General features: G+C 34.0%; 1 protein-coding gene across 9 annotated transcripts in view; it reads left to right on the forward strand.

The window, feature by feature from the left end:
- The window catches only part of LOC145263697 (rho GTPase-activating protein 12-like), a 451,066-nt gene that overhangs the window by 343,587 nt on the left and 81,922 nt on the right, over positions 1–25,557 (forward strand). For 5 of the 9 annotated variants that reach the window (XM_080120640.1, XM_080120638.1, XM_080120641.1 and 2 more), the window contains 3 exons: positions 11,884–12,024; positions 21,916–21,981; positions 24,964–25,019. In XM_080120640.1, the coding sequence (XP_079976766.1) occupies positions 11,884–12,024; positions 21,916–21,981; positions 24,964–25,019 (263 nt within the window). The remainder of the gene's footprint in view (positions 1–11,883; positions 12,025–21,915; positions 21,982–24,963; positions 25,020–25,557) is intronic. The other 4 variants (XM_080120644.1, XM_080120642.1, XM_080120645.1 and 1 more) reach the window with 1 other exon arrangement.

Genomic DNA, 25,557 nt, shown 5'->3' on the forward strand with positions numbered 1-25,557 from the left:
GAAAAGCAGAAAAACGGGTGAGAGTTCCACAGGCGTGCAGTTCTAAACAAGAATCTTTGTTCATGGAATCTACGTTTAGGTTTAGGCACAGATAAAGAGTGAGGAAATTTATTGATAGTGATTTCAGCTAGACGAGTGCTTTTCATGAAAGTCAAGCCAGGATGGATCATAGATTGGAGCTCAGACGAGCACTTCTCATGAAAATAACAATAAAAACTATGTATGTTAAATAAAATTGACATGATTTTAAAGCTAAATTTATCAAGTTCACCTTTAATATTAATAATTATATCTATATATTGGCATGCTTTTTGTATCTTTAATAGTTTTAGAGATATTTAATATCGAAATGTGTTCACGACTTGTGGAACACCCTGTATTATTTTTTTATTTTATCTCTTGCATAATTACAAATATGTGTGCATTTGAGTAGCCTGTGTTATTATTTTATACAATATATCAATCTATTTTCTTTTGACTCGTATCGAACAAACACTAAAATTTCCAATTATAATTAAAAAGAAAGATTTCACAGGTATCTCAAATATAAGCATCAAAACATTTATTTGGTCAGTCTTGCAGTTGTCGAGTCATATGTAACAGAGCACGGACACATGTTTGCAAATGCATACGAAATGCAAAATAATGGCACCATAAGAAAAATACTGTAAAAAAAGAATGTGTGCACAGACAGACAATGATATTCGAGAGCTTATTCGAAACAACATTTGAGAGGACAGAGGCCAGAAAAAAGGAGACAATCACGTTAGAGACATGGGTTGACGTCTCGCTCATACTGGTGGGAGAATGAGAAAATAAATATTGTTGTTACAGGACAAAAAGGAGTTGAGTTATTACTTGTTCTGTGTTCCTTGTAGCGTAGATTGCATACAGCATGTGGGTCCCATGTGTAAACACACAGAGCAAGGCAGATTCCACTGTGACCCTGAAAAAAGTCTCAGCACTTCTACATTCAGAACGAAATTTCAGAAACCGTAATACTGAATATGAAAACAATGATATCTACGTATTCTTCATATTTTTAAGATGATTATATCCAAAAATTACGAAAATCGATAAAGTAGAAAATTATTTATTAAAGAAAATATAATTTGAAGAAAACGATTGTATTTACTTATATAAGACACAGGAGAGTTCAAAAGGGAGGTAATTTTCCATTTTGATTTATTTTATAAAAACAAGATGGCTGCAATTTTGCAACAGCTAACACGATTAAAGTTGTTTTTTTTTTTTTTTGATAATTCAATAATAAATAGTCAGGTAATTTCAACTGCATAATTTGGAAGCTAACACTGTAATTTATTAAAATTAACAAAAACATCAGTAGAAACCACTGTTTTTTATCTGAAAACTCCATTTATCGACTACAAAATTTTGTTCTGATAGTGTAGAAGCGCCAAAGTCTCTTTTAGAATTGTAAAAAAAAAAAAAAAAAGGAGGATTTCGAGATGGAACACAATCTATTAAGGATACCCCAGATATTGCCTTTTGTAAATCTCAAATCTTTTTTAAAGTTAGAGGATGTTGTTTCAGTGGTGTCTGAACGAGAGTTAGAGTTACTATCGAAATTCAGAACGTTGTGAAGATCTTACTGTGCCACAAAGAATTTTTTGGTTTCTTATACATGTCTGACCTGGCTGCAGCATATCAAATGCAAGAAATTTGATGGTTTTACTGTAAAGGCTTGCATCAGAAATTGCATTGTACAATTTTGTCGCAACTGACATGGTCACATCATCCATAGTCACTCATCCAAAATTCTTTCAAGTGTGGCTCACATCAATGTTGATGGTCCAAAGCCGTCCAGTGGGTCGCTCAAGATGTGGAGGAGATCAGTTGATGATTGTGTGATCTTAGCAGGCGGCACAAGCAGGAGAAATTGGAAGTCATTCATGAAACGCATGAGATACAAAATAGAAATAGTAATAATAATTACATAGAGTCAGAGTAAATCGTCTTAAAATATCTACATCTTAATCCAAGATTAATGATTTATAACGTCTATATAATAGTGCTCTATGTCATTTCAATTTAATATGTACATTAGCACCTTTCAAACACATTTAACCTGGTGCTAAAAGATCAGGCTGTCTGAAGATAATGACATTTTGGCCTAAAATGCCTCAAACCTTGATGTTATTAGTTTTTCCTTTCTCTTTGAAAAATTCAATCATAATCTCCAAAATCAATAATTTTCCTTTACAAAACAACCAAACCAAACACTGTGAATAAATATTTGAAGATATAAAGAACTTGAAGCATAAAAACTTTCTTTAAAAAAATTATTGCATTCTGAAAATGATTTGATATGCCATAAAACAAAACAACCAAACACTAAAAAAAAAAAATGGGGCGATTAGAAAACAGTGATTTTCAATTAATCTGACGTCGGTAAGATAAAAAAAAATTTAATGAATTGTTTTAAAATCAAGTTATGAAGTTATGGCACCCTACAAAACAGTACAATATATTTGAATAAACACATTAAAAAAGTAACATTTGCTTTATTGATTTGAAGAATATTTAGCTGGGAATTATTTTCATAGAAAGAAAACAGAAATTGATAGTAAAATCCAACTTTTTCGATTTAAAAATGATTAAAGCGAACATCTTAATATATTCAATGGATATGTGAACAACTTCATGAAGGGTAACTAATTTACATATTTATTTGAAAAACGACCATTAATTAATTACTTATTCATTTTTATGGTTTCTTATTAGATGGGTTGATTTCACTATTTTGCTGAATTTTTTCTATGCATAGTTTCTACATTGTGCATAATTGTGTAGAATTTAAGATGAAAACATTCTAGCACACGGAAATATTTTTATATATATCGATATCTATATAAAAGTAACCTTGTCAGTGTGTGTGTGTGTGTGTGTGTGTGTGTGTGTGTGTGTGTGTGTGTGTGAAAAATCTCTACCAAACTTGTCTCCGAATATTTGGTCTACAACGTAGAAATTTGATATGTAGGGTATCTGACCCTGTAGCATACTTTCAATTTGGTTTTTAACTAGCAAAAGCAGTTGCTAAGTGATCAAAATTAAAAACAAGACAGTTGACTTCAGCAAGGGTAATTCGAATAAAACATTACACCTGCTGTACAAAGTTAAACATTCATAGCTCAAAGTTGCTTGATTTCTAACCATTTTGTTATCGATCTCACAGTAGCTCAAACAGTAATGACATTGAAGGATTAAATAACGACTATGTCTGGAGCATTAAATGTTCTGGTTTCAATTCTAGTGGACGGCACCCTAGTCATAGTTTGTATATTCGATAATAATCAATAAAGAATTGGCTCTATAATAAATAAGAAATCTGCATGAATTGAAATATAATATTTATGCATATTTTACGACCAGGCAATGCCGGTTGGCTTGCTAGTAAAAATATATTTAACTGACAATGACAATTATTTTTACTAAATAATAAAGAGTTTTTTTGTTTTTTTAATAGTATTGATGCTGGTAGACATTTTTTTTTAATATAAAGAAATCTTATTGTTAACAGTAAATTATACTGTTTCTGAATTTTTTAAATGATGATTGATAATGTGTATTTTTTCGATTGTTCACATAATTGTTCTCATCTTTAATATTATTCTTGAGTTTTATATAGATAGGTAGGCTCTCTCTACCGTGCTAGAAAACTACTGACACCTGAAAGTATCCTGTATCTCTATAAGGCCACCATTCGCCCATGTATGGAGTATTGTTGTCACATCTGGGCTGGTGCGTCTACTACTAGTCTCTCGCTCCTAGACAAGGTTCAAAAAAGAGTCGCCAATCTGATAGGCCCTGAACTGGCATCTAAGCTTCAGCCTCTGTCCCATCGACGAAACGTTGCATCCCTCTGCTTGTTCTACAAGTATTTTAATGGTGAGTGCTCTGACGAACTGCAGACACTTGTGCCCCTCACGTCGCAGACACCCTCGACAAACCCGACAGGCAGCTAAATCCCACCCCCACACAGTAGAGATCCCTAGATGCAAAAGATCCTTCTACTCCAGTAGTTTCTTCCCCAGAACCGCTAGACTCTGGAATTCCATTCCAGGATCATGCTTCCCTAACTGTACTGACATGCAGAAGTTCAAGTGCAACGTGAACCGACATCTTGCTGCCCAAATCCCTACATAGTGCCCCTGTAGTTGCTGACCCTGATAGTAGCCCCCTACACCTGAGTGGCAATGTGCCTTGTTTGGGGTGAAAATGTAATTAAAAAAAAAAAAAAAAAAAAAAAAAAAGATAGAAAAAAAAATAAAACCTTTACCATCAGGAAATTATTAAAAAAAAAAAAATACAAAAAAGTATGGCAGAAACAGAAAATATCAATTTTACTTTTTGCTGAATCATCATATTCGGATTAATGTTTGTTTTATATATTGACATGTGTTGGACAGCTTTTAAAAAAGGATCTCTGGCCAGGTTTTTATCTATCCTTTTTTCTCTCAAGTCTATTCATATCACGTCCTCGCATGTTTTTTTTTTGTTTTTTTTTGCTTACTCTCCCCATTACCCTGCTACCTCAACAGCTCTACATTTACTAAACCAATAACTTTAATCCATTCTTTTAATGTGACCATACCATTGAAGTCTACTGTTCTGCACACATCTCTCTATAATGTGCAGATTTAATTTTTTTTCTAAGCTCATCTGAACTAAGCCTGTCTTTAAGAATTACATTATACTCCCATCATATCATTCTTGTATCGTTTTACTCCACATAACAAATGTCCTCAACCCTCACTGGCCAGGTTTTGCATGTCGTATCCAGGTGTGCTTATCATTAAAGAGTGATAAAAAAAAATTCTTGCACAGCATTGTGTATTTCATTAATTATTCCGTAGATGGCATTTTTTTTTTTTTTGAGAATTACCCTGTACTCAAAAAGCCAAACTTGTTAGCAGAAATAAACTGAACCACAAAATGAATAATTCAAATATTTCAAATCAAAGGTTCAATTTGAGGTACATATATATAATTGATACATCCATACTTTTTTATCTCGCTCTTGATTCAGGGTCAATATGATTGGTGTAATACTGCTGTTCTCTGCTTAGGATGACATCCTACCAGGCTACCAGGCATTACCTCTTCCTTTCTTTTTCTTCACGTGTGTTTTACATGTGAGCATGTGTTGAATGGCTGAAAGAAATTGACTGTCAAAGTAACATATCTCTGGCTAGGTTTTTATTTATCCCTCTTTTTGGCCAAGTCCGTTTTTATTGCTTGGTTTTCTCCTGTGAACTGAACCTGTTACTTTAACTGTTCTACGTCTACTAACCTAATAACGTTCATCGATTCTTTCAATGTGACCATACCATTGAGGTCTACTTTTCCGCGCACATCTCTATAATGTGCAGATTTAATTTTTTTCTAAGCTCATCTGAACAAAGATTTACATTACATATCTATCGTATCATTTTTATATTGTTTTACTTCACACAACAAAAGTTCCTTAACCATCATTGGCTAGGTTTCACTCCCACACAGCATCAAACTGCATACACATATCTGATAGACTCTTCCCTTGGACGACAGTGGTAACACTCTGCTGCTTTGTAATGACTAGTGTTGGGATGATTAATTGGGATTGGAATCAGGGATCGAAAAAATCAAAGTTTCTGTGGGTATTGGAATTGGAAAAATTTGTCCATATTTTCCGATGCCAAAAACGATTCTTTTAATTGTCTCTTTATTTGATTTTTTTTAAAGCAAAATATTTCGCTGCTGTCAGTAATGATAAATTAATAAATATTTATTGATTTTAAATTATCAGTAAAACTAAAATCTATAGATCATCCCCCACAAGTGTATTTTTACATTAAGGTAAATATCTGCACATTTGAAATGTGTTTTTACAATAATTAGGGGGGGGGGGAATAACAATATAATTAAATATTTAGAGATTTATAAAGAATCGAAATCTGTAATTTAGGATAGAATCAGTAATTGTATCGGAATCGGCGCAAAATATTGGAATCATCCCATCATTAGTAATGACATAAGTTCCTTGAACTTCCTCCATCCATTCTTAACTGAATCCATGTCTATAAAGTTATCTTTTTTCAAGTCAGACCCAAATAGCATTTAAACTGACAAATCAAACTTTGTTTCTGGCTAGCCAATTTTTATTTGTTATTGTTGTGCAATGTTATTAGCAATATAATGATATACTTAGCTACATTTTATTTCTAAATTACTTAGAGTGGTTCAGATAGTCTATATTATGATACATCTTTACCTCGTTTGTGTAAAATTAAATTTAGCAATGGAAATAACTCTTAATTTTAATTGAAGAATATCTGCGTGCCCCGGTCAGCAATGGAGAATGCGTGATGTATATCATTGGAATATCCAATTCTTTTTACAGAAGATTATTGTCTTAAAGTTAAGTGGAAATCATCATTTCCCCCCACCAGAGTGCTCCACCCATAGGGAAGCAAATATATAAAGGATCTGCCATAAGTAATTATATATTTTCTTTTTGCAACTTTTTAAAAAGTTTAGCATAGTTTCACTTAAGATACAAATTCGAGTTGCCATTGCTCAAGTGTCTTTCATGCACATTTATAAAAATGTAAGTTTTTTTTTTTTTACTCCTACAACAAGGAAGGGGCTACTATTTTGGATTATGCCTAGACGGGCACTATATGAAGTGTTTAGAGCGAAACATCCCATTACTTTTAAATGTCTGGATATTTAGGCACAGGGGGCGCCAGTGCTATGAGTTTGTCAGAGTACATTCCATTATTATCATCGGCAGCAGCAGTTTGTTGTATTTCATCGATGACACTCAGTAAAGTATACTTAACACCTGTGGCATAAATGTGAAGCCAAACCAATCGCTCTCTTAAAAGTCCTACTACAACTGACACATATGTAGGCCGCCTCAGCAGGTGGAGGAACTGGCTTCAGCTTGCACAATTTCCTATCTGCAACTGCACATTTTTTTCCTAACAGCGGCTATTGCACAAGTCATTATTTTTTACCCTTTTCTCTCCAGTTATCATACTCATTGATGCTCTTTACAAATCTCTTGAGCACATCTTTGTAGCCTAATCGTGGTGCTCCAGCTTCCCTTGATCTTTCTTTTAGCTCTCCACAGAAAATAGTTCTTGATAGTCTCCTGCTCTCCATACGCATGACATGTCCCGTCCACCTTAACTGACCATGATCATTTCTTCAACACTGAGCATTCCTGCGCTTTCCAGAACCTGGAAATTTGATACATGGTTCACGAGATGTCCATTAGTTGGCAAAGATATTTCTGTTGTACATTTTCAAGTCTCTTTATGTGGTGTCTGTAGGGGATCCATGTTTCCAAGCTGTACAGAAGTGTTGAAATTACAACTGCTTTGTAAACTTTTATCTTGGTTTTCAGATGGATTTCTCCCTGGTCCAACAGATGGCTTCTTAGTTTCCCGAATGCTAACGCTTCAGATTGGATTCTTTTTAATATTTCCGCGTTCTGTTGTTAGAGATGATACTGTCCAAGTAGTTGATCTTGTCTGCTTGGGACAGTAGGGTGCCATTTAGAAAAACTTCTCACAGATTCAACTTTATGTTATGGGTTTCTTGAGTGTTGATCAGTAGTCCGAATCATTTTGATGCTGTAGCAAAGGCTGTCCATTAAAGTACTTGTAAAACAGACACAAGGATGCAGCATTGAAGTGATGGGACATGATTGGAACTTGGTTGTTAGTGCAGGATCTATTAGATTGGAGATACATTTTTAGAAGGGATTGATGCACCAACCCAAATCTGGCGGCAATTGTCTATGCATATGCAAATGGTGGCTTTGTAGAGATACAGAATACTGTCGGGTGTGAGTACTTTTCTAGCATAGTAGAGGGAGCCCACATTCCTTACCACAGCCTTGGCACTGTTTTCAATGTATTTGTTCCAATTCGTGTTGCCTGTGAATGTTGAGCTGAGGAGTTTGAATGATGAGCCTTCAGATAGTGTTACTAGTCAGCTCAATCAGTGGTTGAGAAGTGGTTGAGAAGGTTTCATGTAATTGTTAAAAGAAAGAAATTTAATTTAAGTAGCATCAAATGTTACTAGAGTAAAACCCCGGGATACGGCATCAAAGATGAGTAACAAAATACAGTACAGTATATAATATGCATGTATATAATCAAATAACATTATAAATAACACCGTAAGGCAGGGCAAATACCATAGCCAAGGGCTAGAAAAACATTGTATTCCACATTGTAACCTGAAAAAACGTATCCTAGGGCCACCGTATCCCAAGGTTCTACTGTATGTATTTATATTTCCATTTCACTACGAACTGGAAGTAATTTTCTAAGGTTTCAGCCATTGTCTTGGATATATGTACATTCGTTTTTCTCTCATGTTTGTTATAGAGCATGGTGTTATCAGCAAATATACCCATCTCAAACACAATTTCATCAGGCAGGTCGTTTATGAATATCAGGAATAATAAAGGTCCAGGGATCGAGAATTGAGACACATTCACATTTATATCATGTTGTTTGAACATTTGGCCAATGAGGATAACTTAGAGTTTTCTTGATGCCAGTCAAAGGCGTTGGATATATTAAGTGCTACCATTCTATCTTCTCCTTCCTTATCTAGCGCATGGTACATGCATTCAGAGATGACTTAGGATAGAACAGGCTTGTGAAAATCCATATTGTTGATCTGAAAAAAGTTTAGTATTTAAGTAGTGGATTAGCACTTGATTGACTAATGACTCAAAGATTTTGACAAAAAGAGGGAAAAGACTGATGGGGGGGGGTAATTGAGCGGATCAGTTCTTTGACGAAAGATCCTCCATTCCTAGTACCACAAAAGCAATTTTCCAGGGAAGCAAGATTTTAGACACCCTAAACTCTGCAAGAATTGAAGGAAAATATCAGGAATTAAATAAGGGAGTTAAATCGCAATCCAATCCAATCTGTCATGAATAATGTTTTGGAAAGAACACAAATATGCTAAGCTGAAAATGGACAACATTTAAAAGACATTATTTTTCATACAAGAAGATTGTGTGAATTTTGCTTTTTTTTTTTTTTTTTTTTTTTTTAATTTCCTAATGTATTAGATTGCGTTCAAATTACAGAAAGATATCATCAAAACTAAAGAATCTATTCAAGTTCAAACTGACTTTTTGGACACTCTGTATAGCAAGTATGAGATCACTTGAAGGTGTCTAGGTTTTTTTTAGGTATCACAGACATAAGAAGGTCATTTTCAGATCACTGAGTATGGCTTCTGTCCACAGAAAAATTTGGGAGAAAGTGGTTTGTGGGGTCTAAGGTGGAGTTGGAGATGAATTGCTTGTACGGCAGTTCAGCTTTCTCAATTACCGTGCAAGGGACTTCACAAGATGGTGATTGGGGATTAATTTAATGCCGCGCAGGTAATATAATGCAGACTTTACCCATTTTAAAATGAATTGTTCCAAAATCAAATTATGCCGTCTTGTCATCTAAAACAGTGCAATTTTAAATAAATACATGTCAAAAAGTGACATTTGTTTTATTGATTTGAAGAATATTTAGTTGAGAGTAATTTGTTATGGTATGAGGACAAAGTGTTGTTTTAAAAAGAATTAAATAGCTATGATTATGTATAAATTAATAAGAAATGTATTCATTTTATTTATATGGCATATTTAACTGAAAACGACAATTATTTTTATGGAACAACTTACCTCATTAAAAACATCAAATTCACTGCTGCTCATTTATAGCCATGTCTCTTCTGTGGTAACTAGAGTAGATGTTAGGGTTTTTAGTTCACTCCTATTGCAAGAGTTGTGACACCAGGGTCGGAAAGTGGGATTGAGAAATCAGCAGCGCACCCTGAGAGGGGCACTCACCTGCAAAAAGGTTCTGAGCAGTCCCGTCTGCATTCCCCGGTAAGGGCGTTTCAGGCGATCTCAAAGAGAGGAGGCAAGACCTGGGAGTGTGGACCTTCTAGAACTGCACAGAACCAGCATCACACTGCAAAATCACCAGGGAACGGATCATTACAGAAATGCTCTAATCTCTGATGATTTGGGGGGGGAGGGGCTGAAGATAAAAATCTGTAGTCAGCTTATATTAGCTTGCTCATAAAAAGTTTTAGTTCCTGGCATAATTAGTCTTGTTGATGACGATCTGTTTTGAAATGGGGCGATAAAAGTTAATTATGTCAAATATTTATTCTTGTTGCCACAGAGCAATTGGATATTGTCATAAGAGATTTTCCAAGCTTTTATGTGCTGATGTCTGGATCTTGTTATTTAAAAAAAAAATTATACAATCGATAAGTAATCTAAATTAATAAACCCTGTCAAAACAGAGTTAGATCACATTTTTAAAAAATAATAAAATATATAATAATCGTCCTTAATAATCTAGGTGTCTAACTTTGAGAAAAAGCTTATTAGACTCTACAGAGGCAAAAATTAGCATAGATCAATTCAAAATAAAACGATATCAGTAGTCTTTGTGTATTTTTTTTTTTTTTTTTTTTTGTACATGGTGGTCACCACTTATCACTTGGGGATAAGGGTTATTGCGTGTACAGTAAATCAATGGGATAGTATCGGAGTAATCGTTAGTATTTTAGTTTTATGAAATATTTTCATTAGCAGAGAGTGCCTTATTCTTCTAGAAAGAGCTGTGGGTTATTATTAATAACTACCGGAGATATCACTTAACAATGTAAACTATTTATCTGTGCACATATTTATCTATCTCAATACAGGTAGATAGATTGATAGAAAAAAAGCTCATTTTCTAAAATGACTAAAATTACTAAAAATGACAAATTCCAAAAGGAATATTATTTTTAATAGTAAATTAGTGTTGTGGAAATTAACAAAGAAATCCATCCAAATTTTATATGAATTAAAATATCAATTCCAATTTTACTTGAATAAAATGAAAAAAAAATTTACTTTATAAAAACGTTGGCATTTTAGCTTTACAGCTCTTTTGATCTTATGTAAGCAATGGGTTTTAAATTATCAACTTTTGAATTAATTGAAATATTTGCATGATTCAAATGATTTAGAAATCTAGTGTTACAGCTTTTTTTTCATCTTATGTGGACAATGGGTTTTAAATTCTCAATTTTTGATTTGATTAAGTTATTTGCATGATTTAAATGATTTTAAACTCTAGTTTTACAGCTTTTTTTAACTTATGTGATCAATGAATTTTAATTTATCAATTTTTGAATTGATCAAGATATTTGCATGATTCAAATGATTTTGAATTCTAGTTTTACAGCTATTATGATCTCATGTGATCGATGAGTTTTAACTCCTCACTTTTTGAATTGAGATATTTGTATGATTCAAATGATTTTGAACTCTAGTTTTACAGTTATTACTGGATTCTAAACTTTTGAATTCATTGCGATATTTTTATAATACAAACCATTTTGAAATCTAATTTTAGAACTTTTTCTATCTGACATGATTAACAGGTTTTCTCAACTTTTGAACTAACCAAAATGATTTTATAATTCAAGCGATTTTGAACTTTCGATCTTATGTGATTTTCAGCTTTTGAACTCCTTAGAATATTTGTATAATTCAAACGATTTTGAACCCCAATTTTAGAGCTCTTTTGATCTCGTGATTTTCAACTTTTTAACCTGTTGCGATATTTGTATGATTCAAACAATTTTGAACCTCAATTTTAGAGCTCTTTTGATCTCATGTGATTTTCAACTTTTGAATCCATTAGGATATTTGCATAATTCAAACGATTTTGAGTCCTGATTTTAGAGCTCTGTCTAATGTGATTAAATCCTGTTATTCTGAAATCAAACCTAATCAGTTGGGAATGCTCCCTAATTGATTTGTCCTTTGCTTATTTCCAGTTGGATGATATCACCGATTCAGAATCGGACAGGTCAGGAAATTCGATGGTCAAATCTATGACTTTACAGCCACAAGGCAGTTCCAAACATTTTCCACAGAGATCAAAGACATTACCTCAGATGTCTTCAATAATTGTAGATGTAAGTATTTATTGACTTTTTTGAATTACCTTCTCTTATTACTACATAAGCAAGAAGAGTTTGTGGTATATTAGAGGCTCTGATTGGTTGAACAAGATAACGATTTACTCTTAAGTCAATACTTATTTATCTCAGCTAAGCGTCACTGAAGGATAAGGGTTAAGTTCAAAGTTGTTAGGGAAATGTTGAAATAAGTGTATCACCTGAGTAGATTATGTTGATGGATAAAGTCTAATTTTGCCTAAAAAATTATTTTATTAGTTGATCCTGAGACTGAATGCTTGTGAATTGGTCTTTGGTTTAAAATAATTTTTAGGCAAAACTGCATTAACTTTCGTTCTCAAAAAATTGAGGCTTAAATCTTTTGCATAAAGGTTTTGAATCTCGGTTTTTAAAGCTATTTTGAAATAGTTCGCTCACGGGTGCTTGTATATAGTTAACCCCATGTTTATCTTAATAATAACCCTAACACCTTTTAGTAATCTGGAATGTTAGTTTCTGGTTTTTAATAAATTGCATTGCTTTTAATCCAAAAAAAATGTGTATTTCCGTTTAAATCACTAGAGTCTTCCCATTGATATGAGTTCTCCACTTTTTGACCAAAATCAGAAATTTTTGTTTAAAAATAAAGAAAAGGCTAATTTATGTCAAATTGCTAGGGCCTTACCTCCTCATTCTTTGTCATTATTTTGCTAGATTTTATTGCTCTTTCTCGCTCTCTCTTTCTTATTGGGCATAATTAAACAAACTTTTAAATAAAGAATACTTAGAATGCAGGATGTATTATTGGGGTTAAAAAATATATTCGTACAAGTACTATTATTGTTGATAATAGTAATTCATACCAAATCATAGATTATGTCATCCCAGCAGATAACAGTGTGAAGAACATAGAAGAAGAAAAATAGAACAAATACATCAGGGGTGTGATTTCTCAGCTTTTTAGCAAAATTCTGCTTTTATTTTGAATAAAAAAAGCCAAATTGCTAGAGCTAGATTTTGAATTAAAAAAGCCAAATTGCTAGAGCTGTATGTCCTAATTTCTTCCCCATTTGGCTCGTTTTTATTACATTTTCTACCTCTCTCTAGCTTTAGCTTTCTTTCTCTTTTTCTTTTTTCTCTCTTCTTCTTTGTCTCTCTGTCTTGTCTTGAAATCCTTTTCCTCTCTTATGACAGTTTTCTCTGAAAACCGAAAATGTTAATTTTTGCCATGAAAGCTGAAACTTCAAACGATTCATGATAGGGTAGGGGAATTCGATAACTTATATCTCATCAAAGAATGACTTCCTGTCTCCTTTCCCTACATGCACTCTCAATATCTTTCTTAGTTGTTACTTTCTTAGTTGAAGCCAATAGAACGTGTCTTGAGTGAGAGAGCCATTCTTATAATGCAAAAATGATCCAAAAGAAATAATTCTGTTGTAGAGAAAAAAAAATTTTTTCCAGTTGTGAATATTATATGTAGCAAGCAAAAATTAGCAATATCAATTCAGGCAGAAAAGCTTTGAATTGTAAAGAATGGTATTAGTGATGCTCCTCCTCTCACGTTTAAATAAAAAGCTATGGCAGAAAAATTAAAAAATATTCAGTATATTTTATATAGCAATTCTTGTACCTGTGTGGTTCGTTCTTATCACCCCTGGCTATAAATATAATCATCCAAATTTTTATGATCATACCAATTGTAGTGGCTTGCGCCATTCATTTGGCATTCGATTGTGATTGGTGTGAGACACCAGTCAAGTTTACAATCTCAATAATCAGTACTGCTGTGACAACAGCATATTCTTTTCATTGTTTTTACTCTCGAGTATATATCCGACACAGTTATACACAATTAATCAACCGAGGATCACATCACTCTACATAAAAACATATAAGATATCAATGGATATATACCTGAGAATCAAAACAAAGAAAAGAATATGCTGGTGTCATAGCCCTAATAATCTGTATAGCAGAAACTGGTTGAATTTCTGTGGTCTTTAATCTGTTGGGCTGAGGCATTTGTTTTGCATAGCACAGTACAACAATGGAAAAATATTGCATCACGTTGTTTAGGGAAAAAAATTGTTTTTCACCTGCTGATCTCTACACATGCAGATAATTTTTTTCTTCTATAAAATCTGTCTTCTCGGCAAGCAATGCCTTTATTTAATGGCAGCCATCAAATGGAAATTAAATGAACATCTGAAGCAATGGGAAAATAGTTTATTTCTTCTAACGCTTCTAAAAGCAATCTTCTCTACTTCCACCACTAACACTTGAACCTCAATTTTACTTCCACTAAAATGAATCTCTTCTTGTGGAAGTTATTTATCTCTCTCCTATGACGGGATCATGTGACACAAGGGTTGGAAAGTTGGATTGAAAAGCCAACACCATAGATGAAGACCACTCTGACCTGCAAAAAAAAAAAAAATGCCTGAGCAGCCTCGTCAGCATTCTCCAGTAAGGGCTCCTCAGGCGATTAACAATAAACTAACTCCTTCTCAAAAAAAGAGAAGGCAAAGCCTGGGATGATAGACCTCCTAGAACTGCACATGGACTAGCAACATACTACAATCAACAGGAAAAATGGCATTTAAAAAATGACCTAGACTCCATTGGTTTTGGTGCCGAGGGAAAAAAATCTCTGGCTGAGGAAGCCCCTTTCTTTGATAAGCTCCTAGGATCGATTCTTGTTCCAGGCCTTAAATCACTTAATCAAATGACTTACATCAAATCTGTTGCTAATGTTGCTGTAAAAATGGTTGGAACATTCTAACATCCAAAGAAGTGCCAGAAAGAGGAAGGGCTTCAGAAGAGGGATTTTTATTTCGGTAGGAGAGAGAGAGGGGGTTAGAGAGGAGGGGGTAGGAAGTCTCTATTATTTTAGTCCACAGCTGCAATCTGGCCTCTTACTGAAATATTCTTGGAGGCTGAACATGGCTGACAAATCTTCAGTGTGCATTTTGAAACATGCTGATGTCATATTAAAAAAAACGTAAAACTGATATCATCAGAAAAAGTTTTTATATAAATGTTGACTTAAACGTACAGAATAGTTAACTAATTTTATTTATTGCGCACTATTATCCTCATCTTTTATTAGTTGTTTCACAATGTTTCGTCCAACTATTCCTCTGACCTTCGTCAGGAGGTAACCACGACGGATAGGAACTCTGAATCTCCTGACTGCATTCACTGCAATTACTGCCTTCCATAGTTGTTGTCATCTCACCACGTTTTGGCCAAGTAAGCCTCTGGCCGGCTTTGGGTAACATTGACAAAAAAATCTATTAAATCTATTATTGCAATTATTATTAGTAGTAGCTTGATGCAAAGATTTTATCGATTAAAATTTCATCTTGAAAATGAAAAACTCATTTTGAAAATTTTTATTCCTAACAATAATGACCTTTGTTCTCTGTAATTTGATTCCATCTATCAACGGGCTTATAAATTCCTCACTTGTAAAATTCTTTAGGTTTTTATATGAAATATGAATCTAACTCAAGTTCAATCTTCTCTTGTGATGTAAAGCTAAGGTTTTGTAGTCCTCGAAATGTAAAGCTAAATGGTTTTGTAGTCCTCGAAATAAGAGATAATCCGAGGGAGCTACATCAGGAAAATATACAGGATGGGGTAAGATTTTTCCAACCAAATTTTCCTAGAAAATCTTTGGTCAAAAGTGTGAAGATGAACATTATCATGATGAAAGATTATTCCTTTTCTGTTGACGGTCGTTTTGGGGTCAACATATTTGAGAATATTGCAAAAAACATGAATGATGTTGTAGTAGATGAACTTGCAATAAGCACAGTAGTAGGAGTAAATTCTTGCGGTTCGAGATTTGAAATCCATTTTCTTTCTGGCTTGTCCAATCACAAGCCAGCTCTTAGTCACGTGACCGAGTATATAAAAGGCAAAATTGGCAAACCCTCTCTCTCTTTTTCTCCCTGGCTTTCACTGACAGCAGACATTCGCCTGGGCATTTGGCCCCAGGCCTAACGTGAGTACAACAAACCAACATGGCTATCGTCAAAACTTCCACATGCACTTCACACAAGTACTCTTTCCTACAATGAGACACTAACCCTTTGTCCCATATCTACTATCGGACGCACGCTCCTACACACGTAAACACATTGAACACTTGTCTCTCTCTCTCAACAGGCTTGTTTAATATCTAATCTTCGTCTCCACATCAGGAACTCTTTTCACGACTACTATAAATACAAGCGCGAACGAACACTAAACTCTCTTACTAACCCGTTTCTTGCATGTACACGCTACTAACGAAGATGACAAATAAAGCTGTTTTTTAAGTATTGAAATGAAATTTCCTTTCTCTCGTCATCATTAATAACTAAAAAGTTTTGATAATCTGAAAGAAAAAATTATGAAGTAATCTCATTTCTCACGGGTGTTGGTCCGCCATATTTGTAATGTACAGACTGCACAATCAAAAATCATAGAATGTTCTAGAAGTAACATGATGTCCAAAAGTCTTCATCGAATCGGCAAATCGAATCGACATTATTAAAAAGCCATGCATTTATAGTACATTTATAATATGAAACATTTAATGCCGTTTTCATTATTTTATTCCAATATTTGATCATCGCCGGTTTCTACGATCTTGATTGCTCAATTTATAAAAGAACATCAAACAAAAACGTAATTATATCGTTAACAAACACTAACAGAGGTAGGCGCACATACGTGTTTGATACTGATTTGCTTCACGTGAAACTACTTAGTCAACTTGGAACTAATTCCTTTCACCTGAACAATAAAATCAATAGAAAATGACGAATACGGCAGATATTCACAATGGAATTATATTAACCGTTTCTTTAATTTAAACGTTGTGATTACTAGCCGTACTTTTTGGAACTTTATTAAAGTTTGTCTTCAGGTTGTTGATTAGTATGAAGATCTCCAAAACACTATGGCATGACTCTTCTTCTGTATATCAACAATATGCTTCCAAGTTGTCAAATCGACAATAATCATTAATAACTAAAAAGTTTTAATAATCTGAAAGAAAAAATTATAAAGTAATCATGTTGACATGTTTAAGTCATAGCAATATGCTTAAAATAAATTACAATGGCCTTTCTACAAACTGGAAAAAAAACTTTTGCACCGACCGGACAGTAGTAGTAGTAGTAGTAGTAGTAGTAGTAGCAGCAGTAGTAGTACTAACTAAGTTCTCACACAGGCTATCATCAGAGATTGCTCGCTGAGAATAACCGATGGTGTTCCTTGGAATCTGGGTGACAAGAAATCACCCCAGATTTCCAGTACTTTCTATCTCTTTCAATAACATTTGCAAATTAGTTTGCATTATCATGACAGCTGCTTATTGATTTTTCGCTGCCAATGACCATTGGTCTTAACTGTAACTTGGGTGGCTATAACCCTCCCCAAGTACTCTTCATACTCATTTGGTTAGAGTTCTTCCTCCTCTGTCCTTTCATCCTCCTTAACCCTTCATAATTATTCATTTTGGTGAGAAAGGGCACAGTTTATAAGATTTCTTCTTTTTCTTTTTTTTTTGTCTTCTTCTTTCTCGTCATCTTTGTCATGGTAGTTGTATTGGTAGTGATAGTAATATTTTTATTATCAAATTATTATTTTTTTTATATTTGATTATTGGCGGTACCCTGTTGTAACTCCACACCTGCTTTCTTCATCTATATGCAAAATTTACGTTTTAATTATAATATTTCTTTTGAAATAATGCAATAAGGTTTGATAATATTAATATTCAAATAATTGCCAACTAACTAATTTTTTTTAAACAAATAAAAACGAATCTCAATTTTAAAAAATGATATTTTTTTTTTGCATTTGGAAAAAGCAATAACACACAAAAAATATGAGTTTATTAACATTTCTATGAAAATAGTGTCTATTATATTTTAAATATAGAACTAACCCAAATGAGATAAATTAATAAATACTAATAAGTACTCAGAAACAAATATTGTGCTACATAGTTCAATACAAATAATAAAATCACATTGTAAGAGACAATCTTTAATTGACTCTTTCAATCCAGCATCTCTTGACAAACAATGTTTTTCTTTTCTTGCCCTGTTTTTTTTTTTACGAATGTTCCCTTTTTTTTTTTTTTTTTACATAAGGTTTCACTAACTTCTTTCTTCAATGAAGAGCTGCTGCACATCAAAATTACTACAAGTTCCTTTCTCACATTATTACAACAACGATCATATATTATTATCATAATGATATTCGAAAACAAGGCTACATTAAAGGGAGATCACTCTCATATTGTTGTCCAGGATTGCTGGATTAGTTCTTTTAAAGCCAAAATTTGACCTTTTTGGAGTCAGTTTGGCCTTTAAAAATTGTATTTGGCCTTTTTTAAAGTATGACGTATAAACTAACTAAAGAAAAAACAAGCAGAATACTGTGTAGACCATTATTTTATTATTATTATTGTTGAGGTCATCGAGCAGGCAGAGATCACCAGCATCGAGGCCATGCTGCTGAAGTCGCAGCTATGCTGGGCCGGGCATGTCTCCAGAATGGATAGTCCTATATGACAAAGAAACGATAAAAGACTCTCTGAAGATATTCCTCAGTGACTGCCACATTGATCACCACCAGTGGTCTACTCTCGCTGCTAATCGTGACACCTGGTGACGCACTGTCCACCAGGTTGTCATCTCCTTTAAGGTCTCCTGCACAGAGAATCTAAGGAGATATGCTGCAGGAGGAAGATCCGAGAAGCCTCAGGAGCCGTACCTGACATAACTTTTGACTGCAGCCGCTGCGGCCAAACCTGCTTGTCCCGCATTAGGCTCATCAGCCACAAGCGTGCCTGCAGTTGACGTGAACAGCCTTCTTCATAGAATCTTTGTTCGCAAAGTTAAGCCAAGAGAGTATCTCACTAGTTTTCATACAGGTTATTATTAGTGATTGCTTGCTAACAATGACCTGTGGTGTTCCCTGGAGTCTGAATAATATGAGTCCTCAAATTTCAAGTACTCTCCACCTTTTTTGGTATCTGTTGCAAATCTTTTTGCATTATCCCAATGATTTCTTGCCGGCAATGATGATTGGTCTTCACTGGAATTTGGGTGATAATAAGTGTTTTGTTTTGTTTTTGGTGAGAACTGGGGTGGGATGGGGGCGTTTAATTTATGATATTTCTGATAACTTCTGACCCCTTGGATTGTGTTTTGCTTTATTTCTATTTTCACTTACATGTGGCTGGTTAGTGTTCATAGCTTATGTGAGTTGGTTTCTACATGCAAGGATTTTCCTTATGATTTCGCCTGATCTTAATCTTCCTTTTGATTCCAATTTCCCCAAACCTTTTTTTCATGGTTTCCAAGTGCTCAGACAATTACAGCAGAACCCCGGGATACGGTGACCCCAGGATACATTTTTTCAGGTTAAAATGTGGAATATAATGTTTTTCCGAACCCAGGTTACGGTATTTGTCCCGGCCTTACAGTGTTATTTATCATGTGATTTGATTATAACCATGTGTATTATATACTGTACTGTATTTTGTTACTAATTTTTCATATGCACTGTATAAAATTTTGCTTTGGCCCTGCCATACAGCGATTTCACCTTACGATCCCAACCCCGGAACAGATTAATGCCGTATCCCGGGACTCTGCTGTATTCGTATTATATTGACTTTCTTGATATTCCATATTCCTTTCAGTTCTCTGACAAATTCCATTCTTATCGCCTTGATCCTCAATCTGTAATCCGTTGCAATGGCAGGTTAATTATTATGACAACCAGTCTCCTTGCTTGAATGAGCTTGTCTATTTGTATACCTATGTCCTAGACGATTTTGTGCTTTTCATTTTCCTGTACTGTCTCCAGTTTGTGTTTGTCTAATTTGTCTGTATGTTCCAATTGTATTTATTTGCATAGTTCCCATTGTACTGTCTTTCCAACATAATCTTATTTGCTTTGCATTTTTTTTATGTCTAATTTCATGCAATCACTTATGTATTTTACTGTTTTATCTCTTTATCCACAGAGTCTACATTTACTGTTTTATCTATTTTAGCTTTCATTTAGTATGTTCTAATTGCATTCTGTTGAGATATTAGTAGTGATTCAGTTTCTCTTATCAAGTGTCCTTTTTGTAGCCATGCCTTGGTGTTTTCTTGCATCTCTTCCTTGGTTAATCTCATTGATCGTCCATAGAGCTGCTTATCCAACTTTTTTCTTCTCATCTTTTTGTTTCCAGCTTTACAGCTCTCCATATTGTTCATTTTGGTAGTGCCTCTTGCTTTGAGAATCAGTCTTTTTGTGTTCTGGTTTATTTTTTTTTTCCAGTTCTTCCTCCACACAGTTTTCTAGATTTGACAGTCCTCTTCCCTACTTTTATCTTCTTTATATAGAATAAGTCAATGTCATTCTTTGGGTGAAGTGCATTGTGCATAGTCATTAGTTTCCTAGCCTTCTGTTCCAGTTATCTGAGTTCTTTTGTCCAGCCTATGAATGGTCCAGAATATCTTAGTAGAAACATTACCCAAGTGTTAATTTCTTTTATTAGGTTTATACTATTTAACTATTATTAATTTTTAAATTTTATTTTCATGCTATTATTTTTATAATTTTTTATTGATGTGTATCTGTATTATAATATTAATTCTTTTATCTCCAAAAGACATGTGACTGATATTCTTTTTTATAAATAAATCACCACTTATCAAGGCCTAGAGGCCACTCGAGGATAAGGGTTAAAGAGTGTAGAGTAGTCAATGGGACAATATCATAGTAATCGTTAGTGTAAATTTGGTAAATTGGATTACTTAAGGGGAACGGCTCATCAAGAACTTGTTTATATTGGACTTGAAAACGACCATATTGTAGTCAGCTGGAAAGCAGGAAAACGAAAGGGAGTCCCACAGGTGTGCAGTTCTATATATATATGACTTGGGTGCCATCCGCTAGAATTGAAACCAAAACATTTAACGCTCCAGCCTTAGTCATTATTTATCACTCCAATGTCATTACCATCTAAGCTACATGATGGATATGAAGGTTAAAAATTAAGTGACTTTCAGCTAAGAATGTTTAATTTTGCGCATGTGCAAAAATAACAGCAGGAGTAACAGTTTAATTCGACTTGCCCTACAAAGGTCAACTGTTTTTATTTATTTTTTTATTTTTGCAATTTTAACTCATTAGCATCTATTTTCACAAGCTAAAAAATTGTTCCACAGGTTCAAATCTCCTAAATATCAAGTTTCAAGTCAGGAGACCAAAAATTCAGAGAGGAGTTAGGTAGAGACTTTCTACAGACACAGACAAGTTTACTTTTATATATTAGTAGTCTGCCACTTTTTTTGGCAATTTTATAAGTTCCAAATCTCAGCGACTATTAATCAGAAGTTGAACGAACTGGGTTACGAAACTCTGATCCGTCATACTCTCCAGATCTCTCACTTACTGACTACCACTTTTCCAAGCATCTCAACAACTTTCTGCATGAGAAATGCTTCAAAAACCTAAGCGATATCAGAGACGCTTTTGGCGACTTCATAGCCACCAGAACGCAAGATTTTTACATTACTGGCATAAATACACTTGCTTTGCATTGGCAAAAGTATGTTGATTCGGATGGTGCTTATTTCGATCAATAAATTTTTGTTTGAGCTGAGATATGTTCATCTGAATTTAGAAGTTAAAAACTGCAAGAACTTTTTTGTCAACCTGATATATAAATAAATAAATTAAGTAATAATAATAAAAGGTATAATACTATTTAAAAAATTAGATGATGCAAGAATCTGATTATCAACTTTTTAATATTTTTAATCAATTATAATTTATTATTTGACAACTATTTGTTTTCTGCCATTTTCACAATTTTTTTTGTATTCTTTTTTTTTTCAGAAACCTGGAAGTTTTTCAACAGAACGACATCCATCACCAACTCCCTCAATTTTAAATGCTGTCAAGGTAAAAGAAACGAAACAAAAATCTAGTAGCGTAACAACTAATTTTGCCACCCGGGATAGTCGTAAGATTTACCCACCTCCTCCCCTTCCCCTTCGCTGGCCGTTGATAATCTCTTAACCTTCAAAATTCTAGAGAGTCCTCCAAATATTTATTTTCCTATACATATACAGTCGTCATCCAAGAAAACCAAAGATTTTTCAAAACAGAAACGTGTAATTCATATTATGAAAAATTATTAAACTAATTTTAACTGGCTACACAAACAAATATAATAAACTTTCAACCCTTTTAACAAAAAAAATTATTCTTATAAAAAACAGGAGTATTCAACTTAAAATATTTATTTTCATTTGACATAAAACTGATGCTACAGTTGAAGAATCTGTTTAAAAACAGTATTACACACATTAAACACACAAAAGAAAAAAAAACATATTACGACCTTAAAAACTTATTTTGGTATAAAATTTTAGATTTTTTTATGCTTTAGGTTAGAAGAGAGAGAACCAGCAAAAACGTTGATCATTAATGCTCCTCGAAGTGTTGCCATAGACAGTTGTGTTGTCTACATAGCTGTCAACAAATGAGCTCAATATAGGAGTAAGAAGGCCATTGATGATTAGAAAATGAGTTGGGCCCCGGAACAGAATCCTTAACTAGTCAGTAATGTGTTTGACAGGTGGCAATGAAAATGACTTTGTTTATGAATATTCTGACGGAAACTTAATTCTCAGTCACTTTCTATTGTGGAAGAAGACAAGTGCTTGTTATGAATGCCTTACAATTGGAGCTCAGTCAAACACTTTCCATTGAAATTGACAGCATAAACATACAAGGTTCCTTCAATAAATTTCCAGACTTTTTTGTACAAGCATTTAAAATTGTTGTAGACTCTTGAAAAATTCAGTATGTTATTGCTATACATCTTATAAGATGACTGACCATTTTTTTATGATTTCAGGTTCAAATTAACAGCTACAGCAGGAATTGAAATACACCTTACTAAAGCCTGATTGTCACAGTTGGTGAATTTCCAAAATGCAATCTGGACGTGAGGACACTTTAGAAGAACGATATGCAATATAATCTTGTTTTAAATTTGGAAAAAATGCCACAGAAACGTATGGAATACTTCAGTCTGCTTTTGGACCATCTTGCATGAGTTGAGCATCAGTTTTTGAATGGCATAAGAGATTTAAGGAAGGCAGGGTGTCTGTGAGGGATGATGAGAGGTGTGGGAGAAGTAAGAAACACCAGAGTTGATTGGCCAAATAAAGAATTTCATGGATAAGGACCATTGTATAAAGACAATATAGAGACAGTTTGATGTCAGTGTGGGAACTGTACACACAATGATTCGTGAGAAACTGAAGATGCAGAAGATTTGCGTGAAGTTTGTCCCAAGGGTGATGTGCATAACTCCATCCTTGTCACAGACTATTTGATGGGCATCAAGACACTTCCTCACCCTCCCTATAGTCCAGACCTTTCTCTCTGTGACTTTTGGTTATTCCCTAAGCTCAAGGAAAACCTTTGAGGCTGTCGTTATGAGACAATTGAGAAGATGAAAGAGACTGTGATGAGGGTCATTGACACGCTCACACACGAGTACTTCCATGGGGGCCTTCTAGAAGTTGTTGGAAAGGTACAACAAGTGCATTGCAGCTGGAGGAGATTACTTTGAAGGGGACAAGAGTTTCATCTCACTACTTATGCAATTCTCTATCTGCATAAAAGCCAAGTACGTCCAAGGATGGAGTACTGCTGCCACATCTGGACAGGAACTGCTAAAAACAGCCTATCCTGCCTTGACAGAGTGCAAAATAGATTTTGTAGCTTAGTGAGGGATACCCTTTTCTCTTCCCTGCAGCCTCTCTCCCACAGAAGAGACGTTGCGAGCCTGTCTTTGTTTTATCGTTATTTCCATGGCAAGTGCTCGTCTGAGCTCCAATCTCTCTTACCCCCTTGCCAATCTTTCACGAGAAACACCCGTCTGGCTGAAACTACTGTCAATAATTTTCCCCACTCTTTATCTGTGCCTAAATCCAAACGTAGATTCTATGGGCAGACTTCTTTCTTAGAAGTGCACGATTGTGGAACTCTCTTCCGTTTGCCTGTTTCCCACCTGACTACAACTTGGATGTCTTCAAGTCCAACATAAACAAATTCCTGACAAACCGCCCTCTTAAGTAAGACACTCTATCAAATCTCCAATACTAATGATTACTACAATACTATCTCATTGATTACTGTACACGCAGTAACCCTTATCTCTGAGTGGCCTTCGGCCCTTGATAAGTGGTAACCTCCATGTAAAAAAAAACAAAAAAAAACTATCCATAAAAGCACCCATGCAAAAAAAAGTCTGGAAACTTATTGAAGGCACTTCGTAAACTAACAATATGTCTTCTGTAGAAAAGTCTTATAATGATGAGAACAGTTCACCTTTATGAGATATAGTAATCGATTGTGCACTCTGTAAAGACAGGAAAGTGTGCAACAGCACAGCTGATACAGCAGTAGTAGTGTATATTAGGACTTATCTGAATCTATATCTGTTGGAAAAGGATTGCCTCTGAAGTCAAGCACTATCAAGTTAATGTTGATACTATTTGTTTCAGCCTTTTGCTCATCAACAACTACTTTTATAGAGAAAAAGGATTTGACAGTCAAAAGGATATTTTCAGATATTCTATAACTAGAATGCTAATGGAGCAAAACCCTATCAAAAGCCTTTACTATGTCAAGAGCTATCATCCTAGAAACCTAGTCCCCATCAACAAATTCACTGACCCTGTGCAATATTACAGTCAGCACGTCATCTGTTGATCTTACAATATGAAATCCTTATTGCTTGTCACTAAAGAGATTGCTTTTGCTGAAATGAATTGCTTATAAAAGACTTTTTATATTATTTATAATGAGATTGATATTTATAATTTTTATTTTGTTCATGGTTCTTTTAAATATTTTTATTTTCAGGATAAAGCAGCATTTTTGAACAAAACTAAAGTAATGGAAAATGGCAAAAAAGTCGGGTAAATAATTTTTTTATTTAAATTATATTTTTTTATTATTTAAAATGTATAATTTTTTTATTATTTAAAATTATTCATCTCAAAACGTGTTCAAAGAAGGGTTGTAGCAGTGAAAGGTATAAAATTTGACTTAGAATTGCAAAATTCTCACTCCAACAATTTGAAAATATCTGCACTCCCCTCCAACTCTGACTTTTTTTTTGTAGTCTTTCAATATTAAGGTAGTCTGGTTCATAAATATTCCTCAAAGTTTAGTTCCTTTGGAGTATTTTCGAAGGGATTGGGAGAGAGGGCATAATATGGATACAACAGCCCCATTTGAAAATTTCCATATTTAAGATTTGCATTGAATTTGATCCATTGTCATTAGGAATCACTTAAGCAAGATTTCTTGAATTTCGATTTCTTTTTAAGATCCCTTAAACTTAAACCTGAATGAAAATCATAATGAATCTTGATCACCATCATATAATAACTTTGGATCAAAATCATATAATAAATTTCGATCAAAATCATATAATGAATTTGGATCAAAATC

This window comes from Euprymna scolopes, chromosome 39 (assembly GCF_053919585.1).
Source record: "Euprymna scolopes isolate OS-2025 chromosome 39, ASM5391958v1, whole genome shotgun sequence".
NCBI classification, from domain to species: Eukaryota; Metazoa; Mollusca; class Cephalopoda; order Sepiida; family Sepiolidae; genus Euprymna; species Euprymna scolopes.